This window comes from Poromitra crassiceps, assembly GCF_964638095.1.
Source record: "Poromitra crassiceps genome assembly, chromosome: 2".
Lineage (NCBI taxonomy): Eukaryota > Metazoa > Chordata > Actinopteri > Beryciformes > Melamphaidae > Poromitra > Poromitra crassiceps.
This window is the reverse complement of record NC_139624.1, coordinates 54,602,288-54,614,480: the sequence shown is the minus strand read 5'-3', so window position 1 is coordinate 54,614,480 and position 12,193 is coordinate 54,602,288. Positions and strand designations below refer to the sequence as shown.

The 12,193-nt window shown below is 43.4% G+C and overlaps 1 protein-coding gene across 1 annotated transcript in view; it reads right to left on the bottom strand.

Moving 5' to 3' along the window:
- Positions 1-11,910, bottom strand: part of gnptab (N-acetylglucosamine-1-phosphate transferase subunits alpha and beta) — a gene marked incomplete at its 5' end in the record, with an annotated part of 33,066 nt that extends 21,156 nt beyond the window's left edge. The window contains 7 exons of the mRNA XM_083662462.1: positions 3,181-3,315; positions 3,492-3,556; positions 6,122-6,324; positions 8,203-8,253; positions 9,749-9,868; positions 10,911-10,996; positions 11,776-11,910. Coding sequence (XP_083518588.1) covers positions 3,181-3,315; positions 3,492-3,556; positions 6,122-6,324; positions 8,203-8,253; positions 9,749-9,868; positions 10,911-10,996; positions 11,776-11,910 — 795 coding nt within the window. The remainder of the gene's footprint in view (positions 1-3,180; positions 3,316-3,491; positions 3,557-6,121; positions 6,325-8,202; positions 8,254-9,748; positions 9,869-10,910; positions 10,997-11,775) is intronic.
- Positions 11,911-12,193: the final 283 nt, after the last annotated feature.

Genomic DNA, 12,193 nt, shown 5'->3' with positions numbered 1-12,193 from the left:
GGGCAGGGTTTCTACTGTAGACTAATGCAGGGAGGGACTGAGGAGGGCAGGGTTTCTACTGTAGACTAATGCAGGGAGGGACTGAGGAGGGCAGGGTTTCTCCTGTAGACTAATGCAGGGAGGGACTGAGGCGGGCAGGGTTTCTACTGTAGACTAATGCAGGGAGGGACTGAGGAGGGCAGGGTTTCTACTGTAGACTAATGCAGGGAGGGACTGAGGAGGGCAGGGTTTCTACTGTAGACTAATGCAGGGAGGGACTGAGGAGGGCAGGGTTTCTACTGTAGACTAATGCAGGGAGGGACTGAGGAGGGCAGGGTTTCTACTGTAGACTAATGCAGGGAGGGACTGAGGAGGGCAGGGTTTCTACTGTAGCGCACTCCAGACCACGGTTAACTGACATATATGACAAGACATACAAAGATACAGTGCTTTCTAATTAGAAACATGCTACATAGATCAAAGTTGTTATTAATCATTATCATTAGATCAAAGAAAGGAGATGGGGTGTTCTTGGGGCGAGGGGGGTTCATAATAGTTTCAAAATTATTTGTGTCCACTATTAAGTGCCAGCTTCTTTGGAATTGCACTGAGGAATCAATAAGACCTCTAATAAGTGTATATTTAAGACACATCAATACTTCTAAGGCCTTACATTTTGAACATTTATTTTACAGCTTCAGACTCCTTAAGAATCTGTGGATACTACAGAGCTACAACATCTCTATAACACAAATAATAATAATAATTGAAAAAGAAATAACGAGTTTATCTCCCTAATTGGCCATGTGAGTAGAGTGTCGGAAGACGGGACAAAACGTTGACTCACGTCCAGTCTGCCCCCCACTGGTCTGCTGGTGTGTCAGGCTCACACAGCTCCGTCACTGTCTTGTTTTCTTTGATTATCTTAGAGTAATCCAGTTTTGTCACTGGCATTCCTTCCCCTCAAAATATCTCAGAGTTCTGATTAGAGAAAATTATTAGATACACAAGCCGCCAGCTGCCAACCTAAACAAGGGGCGCTTCATCCACATCACAGCCTAAGTGTTTAAAATAGAGTGCAACCTCCTCTCTCCAAGGATAATTTGACATTTCACATTAGTCCCCTCTTTGATACAATTCTATGAGGTATAAAAAGTCAAAATCCTCATGTTGTGTGCACACAAATATACTGTATGTCTATCTGTATCTGTGATATGACACTCTAAGGGTGACATCTTGTGGCAAAATCTGTAACATGTTACATTAAATTGCACTCCTTTTTTTTTTTACGTTGTCTCTGATTAGATAAGTCTACTTCATAAACACATTTTAAAAAGGATCCTTTTTCTCTACATCAACATGAAGCCAGTTTGGGCATACATTACTGTGGTAATTGAATAAAAAAAAACAATTATGGACTAAAATGTATATAGACTCATACAATCAATTAAAATTACTTTTTACTTTTCTTTTACCGTGAGGAACTTGTCACTTGTGATCTTATGTGAGAAAAAAATACTTAATGAAATAATTCATGGAAAACTAGAAGTCAAGAGTTTTTAATGCTGTTTACCAGGTTTGCAACTCTGCCCCCTGCTGTTTTGAAAGCAACCTAAAATACATCTCCTCATGTCTTTTACCCCAGGTTGAATGTTCATTACTGACATTTGGTCCTGTGTGTGGATTCCAAAACCATAGGAAGAGAAGAAGGATGAACTAGAGGTGTTCATCAATGTGTGTTCTTGTCCAAGACGCCTTTGATTTAACATCTAACCAAAATTAAAGTACACTAAGGACAAAACAGATGAAGTTTGCAGATAAAAGTTTGGTGTAGTTGTAGTAACACATGTGAAGCCTCAAGCTTCTTTGCAAAAATAAGAAATCAATTTCAAAAACTCACACAAGAACCAGCAATCCTCCCCATGTCAGTCTATCCTTTTCCTCTTATTAACAGCAAATCTCTTAACCATCGCGATGGCTGAAGTTTATTCTCGCCCTGGACAATTCCCCGGAGGACTTGAGTAATGAATTTGAATTCTTGGGATTGAGAAACTGCATTGCACAGCATGTGTCTCTCACCTGTTTGATCTTGCATGTGTCTCACCTGTTTGATCTTACATGTGTGTCTCACCTGTTTGATCTTGCATGTGTCTCACTCACCTGTTTGATCTTACATGTGTGTCTCACCTGTTTGATCTTACATGTGTGTCTCACCTGTTTGATCTTACATGTGTGTCTCACCTGTTTGATCTTACATGTGTGTCTCACCTGTTTGATCTTACATGTGTGTCTCACCTGTTTGATCTTACATGTGTGTCTCACCTGTTTGATCTTACATGTGTGTCTCACCTGTTTGATCGTACATGTGTCTCACCTGTTTGATCTTATACGTCTGTCTCACCTGATTGATCTTACATGTGTGTCTCACCTGTTTGATCTTGCATGTGTCTCACCTGTTTGATCTTACATGTGTCTCACCTGTTTGATCTTACATGTGTGTCTCACCTGTTTGATCTTGCATGTGTGTCTCACCTGTTTGATCTTATACGTGTGTCTCACCTGTTTGATCTAACATGTGTGTCTCACCTGTTTGATCTTATACGTGTGTCTCACCTGTTTGATCTAACATGTGTGTCTCACCTGTTTGATCTTACATGTGTCTCACCTGTTTGATCTTATACGTCTGTCTCACCTGATTGATCTTACATGTGTGTCTCACCTGTTTGATCTTACATGTGTGTCTCACCTGTTTGATCTTACATGTGTGTCTCACCTGTTTGATCTTACATGTGTCTCACCTGTTTGATCTTATACGTCTGTCTCACCTGATTGATCTTACATGTGTGTCTCACCTGTTTGATCTTACATGTGTGTCTCACCTGTTTGAGCTTACATGTGTCTCCCCTGTTTGATCTTACATGTGTGTCTCACCTGTTTGATCTTACATGTGTGTCTCACCTGTTTGATCTTACATGTGTGTCTCACCTGTTTGATCTTACATGTGTCTCACCTGTTTGATCTTATACGTCTGTCTCACCTGATTGATCTTGCATGTGTCTCACTCACCTGTTTGATCTTACATGTGTGTCTCACCTGTTTGAGCTTACATGTGTGTCTCACCCGTTTGATCTTATATGTGTGTCTCACCTGTTTGATCTTACATGTGTGTCTCACCTGTTTGATCTTATATATGTGCCTCACCTGTTTGATCTTGCTGGTGATGACCGAGGGCAGTTTGACTCGGAGCTGCTCTGTCTCCTTGAAGGATGCTGGGAAGCCGCTCAGGTATGCCAGGCTCTGCATCCGGACCAGGCCTGGAGCCTCTTTATCTGTTGTCTACAAGGAACAAAAACAACCAGCAGGTACACTTTGCTGTTCTAAGCAAACTTTTATTTCTACATAATTTATATGTATAGGAGTACATGTCCACCTAAAAAAAACATATAAAGCTTATCATCTCATCCGCTTTTTGAACAATTCACTGAAGGATCAAATAACCGCTATAAACTCACCAGGTAACATCTGGATACGGAGTGCTTCAGGTCTTCTCTAGACACATCTGTATAGGCTTTATCGGCTGTAAAGATCAAAAGGTAAAGAATGTGAACGGTCGAATAATTTTCTGCTATACCTTCAGGATTATCTCTGACACAACGCACTCTAATTACAACTAGGATTAACCGCCTTGCTGCCACCAACAAGTCAAGTTGCAGTTTACGTGTACGTCTGTCCAGAGACTCATAAAATCTGTGTTCAGTTTTTTTTAACTTGTGGATATAAAATGTCATCACTTCATAATTTTATCCTATTAGACATAATAATAATAATAATAATAATAATAATAATAATAATAATAATAATAACAATTACAATAATAATAATAACAATAATAAGCATATGAAATCTTGAGTTATGACCAAAAACGCCTTTTGTGAGGTCACAGTGACCTTGACCTTTTTGAACACCAAATTGTAATCATTCATCCTTTTTTTCTTTTTTTCAATATTTTATTTTCAGTTTTCAGAACATCAAAAAACAAACAAAAGCCGCTTTCAGACATGCCTTGGAACTCTGGAGTTATCTAGAGGGGACCCGGTCTGCGGTGTATGTGTGAACACATTTTGGTGAGCTATCCGCGCTCCTGCGACCCTCCTACAAGCTCCTAGCCTAGTGACAGGGGCGAGTCGGTCCCCTTCCCCTCCAAAGGGCTGTAGTAGCTGAGCTAAGCGGTGGGAGGAGGCGGGGGAGCCAGAGAGAGACAGGCAGCGTGACAGATTATTATTATACAAATAGATCATGTAAATGAGCGAATGAGCAAACATCACGCAGTTTCAGTTTTTCTAAATGAAGCTCCAACCCGCTCCGTGTGTCAGCCAACAGGCTGTATTGAAACGCTGGCTTTGCTTTGCTGCAAAGCTTCGTGCAGCACACACCACCTTCAAAATATACTCAAGCATTTTTGGACGCGAGGGTCATCCTGCTTCCCAGTATTGGTCGGACATCGCTAGGTAGGATATCTGGATCTGGTTGCGTTCATGCCTTTGATTCCACGTTTATTATACACAGCGTTTGTGAACGATTCACGTGCAGCAGAAGCGCAAAATGTCAACACAAAATCCAAGCAGTGTCAAGTCAGTCAGTATAAAACAGAAACTTCCGGGTATAACCTTTGCAATAATGGCAATTAAATAAAGTAAATGCACGTGCAATGTTTTTGTGTGTGATCCGAAAGATAGAGAACAGAGATAAACTGGAAGAATATCTGCCTCGAAAAGTCAATTTGAACCCGTAGTGAGTCGACTGATCTGTTTTTTGTTTACCAAGTAATAAGTTATTGCTTTTATTTTGAAGGTAAAAATGTGTAATCGATGAAAAATCGATGCAAATCGATGCATCTGGGCGTGAGTTGTAGGGTTGTTTAATTAATTAGCGTTATGCGCAAATGATTATATGCACAAACGTTAGCGCCCATTATGTATTTTTAGCAACTTGTTATCAGACTCTGCATGTCATGCTAGTTCGTTGAATGTCAATGTGATTCACTTTGTTCCATTAAGGCTGTAGCCTATATGCTCAGACTCCTGTCTTCCATGCATGAAGTGCAGCTGTGTGGTCAGTTTTACAACTGTCGCCATGCCCCAATTCCCCCCACCCCCGCCCCCGCCCCCTCTCTACTTTACATCCGGAGGTGCTCCAGAAAGGCACTTCACTTATCGCCCGGGTCAGCTCAGGGGAAGCAACCCTGAGCTGACCCGGAGTTCATGTCTGAAAGTGGCTAAACTCAGACACAGGGGAAGAAAGAGAGAGAGAGAAAATATATATATATTCAATATTGAATGTTACAACATGGTGCTACCAGCTGCTAGAGGTGTCCATGTGCTTCCAAGAGATGTCATACATGGGATCCCACGCAAGGGGTCCATGAAACACCAGCTGGGCGAGTCTCAGCACTCGCCCCTAACCTCATCAAGGTAGGCCAAAAACGGATCCCAGATAACCTAAATCTTTCCAAGTGAGTTGGTCCGCAGGAACCTGAGTCTCTCCATTCGTATAACAAAGATCATGTCCGCCAACCACGGCTCAAAAGAAGGAGGAGAGGGGGACTTCCATTCCTGCAGAATGTGTGTTTCTTGGGGACTATAGTCCCCTGTGTCAGAGACTGTTGCACAGCTGTAGGAAAGTTCAGAGAGGACGGACGGACGGACAACCTGAAAACATAATGCCCTCGACCTCAGCTGTTACCGGCGCAGAGGCATAAAACCGCAGTAGTAGAGTGATGGTGAAAGAGGCAGGTTTGTTTACCAAACCTGCTGCTTCTTCAACCGCTCAGACTGGTTGAGAAAATATGTATGGAGGAAGTGAACGAGGAACGCATTGAACCATGAACTGACGCACTGCACTGAACCCCCAACTGTTCCCCCATCTGGTTGTACTGCGATAGCCTGGCTAGTGCTGGGAAGGTTCCAGTTGAGAGTTTGTAAAATGTACAGTATGTAACCCTTCATCCCTCAACACTATTGCCCTCTAAGTCTTTGCTGTAAAATAAAGAGTCAACTTGCCTGGTGAAATAAGCGTTTAAAAACATTTGTGTGAGGATACGGCGTGTAAGAAAAGGCTTCTCAATTCATCTGTGCGACTTTACCGTCGGCCTGGGAGTGGAAGATGAGCACGGAGATGGTGGTGGGGGGCTGGAAGGGCTTGTTCAGCAGCAGCAGCTCTTTGGCGGTGGAGAAGGAGGGAGAGAGCGATGGCAGCTCCTTCACTGTGACGTTGGCCGGCAGAGCTGGGTCCAGAGCCAGCATGGGCGCCATGATGCAGTGGGACAGCAGACATTCTGGCTTAACACTGAAGACAATGGGACATGGGGGGTGGGGGGGGGTGTTTACCTTGTACTCTCACTTCCTCTATTACCACTTTCAGTTACTTGACTGATGTTCAACCCTTCTTTTTTCAATTCACACCAAAGTCAGTTGACACTGACACAGCAGGCGAGCACAGTCACCCCCGCAGCACACTCACTAGACTTTCACAACAATGAACAAGGCTCATTCAGGCTTAGTTTTGTAACTTTTACCTGCTGCTCATGCACATCACAGCACAGGCTAAATGATGCGACATAAATATACATTATGTAAAGTCATTGCATAAATGTGTTTTTATTGAAAAAGTGGCGTCAAGTAAGCAAGTCTTGTTGGAGTGGATATCACAGTGCAAGCATGTTACGGTCAAACTACCCATTTCACTATTTACGTTGTATTTGCGAGGGGTATATATACACCCCACCGGTGGATGTGTGTTTCTCTCTTAGGGTTTCCATTTTATTTCATTTTATTTTGTCCAATATTCAAATATTCCTGAATTGCATTTTGTGTTACAAATAAGTATTATTTCTATCTAACTTTTTAGCCAGATTTGATGGTTTTCTTGTCAGAAGTTAGCCGCCTCAAAGCCTTCTGCGTAATATCCAAACAATAGAGAGGCAAAGTGACCGCCTACTTCCTGCTTCAGCACTGAACCAGAGATTTTCATCTGCCATTTATTTTCCCATACACATTTCGTAAAATGCTTATAAAAGGTTTTACTGGTTCAAACCAAACGGTACAGATATATTTAGAAACAGGGGAGATCGCATAACATCTCACTGGGACCAAAACGTAAAAAAATGCGTGTTTAAAGAAAATATTTTTTTGATGTTTTTTTTTGTTTTGGTCAGAGTGAAATGTTCTATGGTCTCTCCCGATTATAGCGTTAGCTGAACCGTTTGGTTCGACGAAGTAAAACGGTATGCTGGTGTTCGGACTGAGAGAGCCTGGTGACGTGAGGTTTGGACAGGATAAGCGAGGGGGTGGTAGAAGGGAGAAACATCACCAGCAGATCCATTCACAGCGCTAGCTGGCTTTAACTGAAACTACACATGCGCGAGCAGGAAATGCACAGAGCTCTGCCATTGGTTCTGAAATGTGCCCCCCCCACAAAAGCTCATCCTATCCAAATGTGGAGTGGGTGGATTCGAAAGCCTGAAAACTCCCCGCCCTTTTTTGGAAAACTGACTAAATCTGACCCAGACTTCTCTGTCTGGCTCAACGTGTTGAATATCTCTTTAATAATGCCTGGTCATGACAGGTCAGATAGGACCTGGGTCGTCACAACCCGGGAGAGATGCATAACAATTAACCCAGGCTGGAAATGGGCAGGACGCTTGTCCGACCCACCGCCAAGCCGAGTTGGGCAACATGGGTTAACCCTTTCAAACACAAAATCAACCCGGGTATAACCCTGGTTGGACCTCGGTCTGAAAGGGGTATAAGCGTGTGGTTTTGCAGTTTAAAATACTTAATGGAGTGTTTGTCACACCTTTTTACACCTGCAGGCAGCACAGAGCTACACCGAGCTCTTCTCTGTGTGTCTGTGGTTAAACCTCTCGTCATAGTCATAGCAGGAGGGGGGAGGGGGGGTGCTTGTCAAACTGACATTTTGTTTGTGTACAGACCGGAAAATCCAACCCTGAGGTCAAACGTGTTTAAAGTGTTTAAGGTGTGTGCCAAGTGAACTTTAAGTTGCCTTTTAGCTATAAAAAGCACAATGGCAGTTATTTATCTGTAAATCAACAGTCTAAGCAGTCTACTACTTTAGGTTAGTGGTAAAGCTATGGGCTAGTCTAGACTCTAGAGTAGTGAGTGGATAACACAATCACAATCCTTGCCATCTCATCATCACACTCACCTATCTTTTGGCACTTCAGTTGTCTCATTTGCATTTTTCCCCAAGTGTTCCCTATGGGCAACAAGACAGTGAATTCATATCATTTTCATGAAAAAATTAACACATCACCACCTAGTGTAACTGCATGCATGCACTTCAGAGCAGCAAACCATGGCACACAGTGGCTGCCTGAATGTGAATAAACATAAAGATATCTTTGTAAATAGATTATTTTTTTCATGCCAAACAGCAGACAAGTGTTTACCAGTGGCAACTTTCTACTCAGAATAAGGCCAACCTTTGAACTACGATTACCGTAGTCAATGACTTCCTCTGGGGCAATGTGTAAACAAATCAATCAGTTTGAAAATGATAATGCTACAGATCAAGCTAGCTGTATGCTAATTGCGAGTGTATTCAGCTATCTACAGGGGCGAAAACCCAAAAGTCCCTTGTCACTCTGTGACCACATACATAAGACAGCACAACTGTCTGATTGTAGGCACAGATTAAAGGTCTTTGCACACACAGTCCGATTGTTTTCGTATGCGTGTTTTTTAATCCGTCATCTCGCAAAAATCTATTGACTGATGCGAAAAACGCAGAAAATCGAACCTCGTCCGAAAACTTAAATGACGGACGTAATTGTCGGACTCGGTGTGTCAACGATGATTGACACAAATTAGGTCGTATTCTTTTTTTTTCGTGCGTCAATTTCGGACGAAAATACGGACTTGGTGTGCAAAAGCTTTAAGACAGAGACTGTCACTGGTTTTAGCCATCCAGCTTCCCTGCAGCATCACATTAACAGTTTGGTCTGTACAGTCACAGCTACCTGAGCAGGATCACATTAACAGTCAGTTTGGTCTGTACAGTCACAGCTACCTGAGCAGCATCACATTAACAGTCAGTTTGGTCTGTACAGTCACAGCTACCTGCAGCATCACATTAACAGTCAGTTTGGTCTGTACAGTCACAGCTACCTGCAGCATCACATTAACAGTCAGTTTGGTCTGTACAGTCACAGCTACCTGATCAGCATCACATTAACAGTCAGTTTGGTCTGTACAGTCACAGCTACCTGCAGCACCCCACATTAACAGTCAGTTTGGTCTGTACAGTCACAGCTACCTGCAGCATCACATTAACAGTCAGTTTGGTCTGTACAGTCACAGCTACCTCAGCAGCATCACATTAACAGTCAGTTTGGTCTGTACAGTCACAGCTACCTGCAGCACCCCACATTAACAGTCAGTTTGGTCTGTACAGTCACAGCTACCTGCAGCATCACATTAACAGTTTGGTCTGTACAGTCACAGCTACCTGCAGCATCACATTAACAGTCAGTTTGGTCTGTACAGTCACAGCTACCTCAGCAGCATCACATTAACAGTCAGTTTGGTCTGTACAGTCACAGCTACCTGCAGCATCACATTAACAGTCAGTTTGGTCTGTACAGTCACAGCTACCTGCAGCATCACATTAACAGTCAGTTTGGTCTGTACAGTCACAGCTACCTCAGCAGCATCACATTAACAGTCAGTTTAGTCTGTACAGTCACAGCTACCTCAGCACTCTCTGCTCCTCCTCCAGCTGCTCTCTGACAGCCTTCAGCTCCTTCAGCAGGGCCGTGTCTGTGCCGTTCACCCATGTGTACACCACATCAATAGGCATAGGCAAGCAGAGCCTACGAGAGAGAAACGCACATCACTCAGACAGTCCTCCAACCATGAGGCTCTGACCCCATTTCCATACTGAATGTGAACTAGGGAAGAGTGCACACAGTCTGCTGCTGTCTCTGGACTAGCTGAAGATACACAGCTATAAGCACGTAGTCACTTCTGCATTACACATTAGGCCCAGGGTTTACAAACTGTTCCACGTTGAGTTAAGTTAGGTTATACTTTATTGTCCCCGTGCGGAAATTCATCCTCTGCATTTGACCCATCCTCTACTAGGAACCTTCCAAGAACTAGGAGGAGTGGACAGCTGCAGTGCAGCGCGCGAGGACCAACTGCAGTTATTTTGCCAGTCCCTTGTTCAGGGGTACCGACAGGACTATTAACCCTAACATGGAATGTATGTTAGGGTTAATAGTCACTATTGGACTACGTGAGTTGATTTAAGTGACATGAGACACAACTGATTTACTAAATTGTTTTGAATGTAGCATAATGTATCAATCAAGGGCGATGTGTGTGTGCATCAGGTAAGCCTGTTGTGTGTCGGGTGAAGATAAGATGCCTTGCAGATTATTTTCATGACTTTTTGCTGGGTTGTTTCTTGGTCGTAGGTTGCGTATTTAGCAATTGGCAATGTGTGATGATGGTAACGGGACATACATGTTGGGCATTTGCATTTGGCATTGCGTAATGGTGACGGCATATGGCAATTTGGCAACAAAATACATGTTACCAATGAAATAAACTGCACATTTTCACAGTAGAGGATCCTATTTTTCTATTTTGCATGGCAAGGGTGTGTGTGTGTGTGTGTGTGTGTGTGTGTGTGTGCGCGTGCGTGCGGGGGGGGGGGGGGGGCGATAACAAAACCTGGCGAGAGGGAAACCTGTTAGACTAGTCAGCCTTATGGATTCTCTCGTGCATCTCTCTGTAGGGAAAGGTGAAATTAATATATTCTTTCTTCTGCTGGAGCTCCCTCAAAGACCCCTGCAGCTCCCTGGCACTCCACTTCAGGAGCAACTGCATTAGGCTATGCATTTGTCTCACCTGCTTTGGAAAGATTTCCCACCCACATTGTCTCTGTAGGAGTCAAACAACACATGATATTGGTCCCGACTCCACTCCACCACCACCTGCACAGAGGGGAGGTGACATGACATTGCTAAATATTACAAAATACTGAACACAACCCACTGTCCAAGCTAGCTCCTCAACGATGCACATTCAAAAGTATGTCAGTTTAATGTTTCCCTAAATAACTGCAAATGTGCATATTTTATAGAGCGCGACTTAAGACTTTTATGCAATCGTTAGGAACCGCTCTTCAATTCGGCATACATGAATACAACAAGCTACACACATAGCTCAATAAAACTTAAGGTTTTGGGCGTGGTTCCCCTGTTATTGCCAAATCTTCTTCCCTGTCTTGTGGGCGATAGCGAGCCGATTGAATTGTTTCTCAAAGTAGATATTTGACTGAAATGAAGGGTCTGCTTGGTGAATCATTTCTATGCCGAATTTACCAGAACATCCTGACCAATGGTAACATGTAAGCCACGTTCTGCCAGGGTTTATGAGTTTGCTGATTTAAGCAAGGTCAAATTAAACTGCCATTTTTGTAAGGGAATTGGCCTACCGGTTTCTCCATTAAAGAGAAACGGTACAGCTGTTACAGTAGAGCTATATCTAACTGTCTGCTGGTACACTGTAACCATAGACTTTATTACAAAAGAGCTGTGGAGAAACTAACATTAGGTGACTAATGTGCTGTTACTGTTAGTACCTCTCACCGTTTAGCCAGCCACTAGGAGGACTAGAATAGAAAGCAACTTACCTGAGATGAATGGACTATATAGAGATACTAGATGGCCAGACTCTCTGTCTCTATAGTCCATTATGTCTCTGAACTTACCTCTCCAAACTGGAAGGCGGAAACTATCATGAGGACGATCCCCCCGAAGCAGAGGTAGAGTCCATATCGGTGGGACAGACAGGTGTACGTCTGCCTCTGCACGAGCTTCAGCACCGAGTTGACGATCATGACCATGGTTCTCCTTGTCGAAGCATAGCGTTGCATTCATTCAAAAAGCGTAGACTAACGTACTAACAAAGAAAGAGAAGTAAACATCACAATCGTGTGTTCATCAGCTGACAGGCAGCAGCGCTACTGTCAGACACATGACAACAACACTTCCTCAACGGTGGTGACGCTGTCGGCTCCTTCGGTTCAAAAACTCTTTATCGTCCTCTAGCGTCGAGGAGGATGGACCCTGCCGTGATGCCTTCAATGTCTCCTCGTAAGCTTCTACTTCCGAGATCTAATAACGACA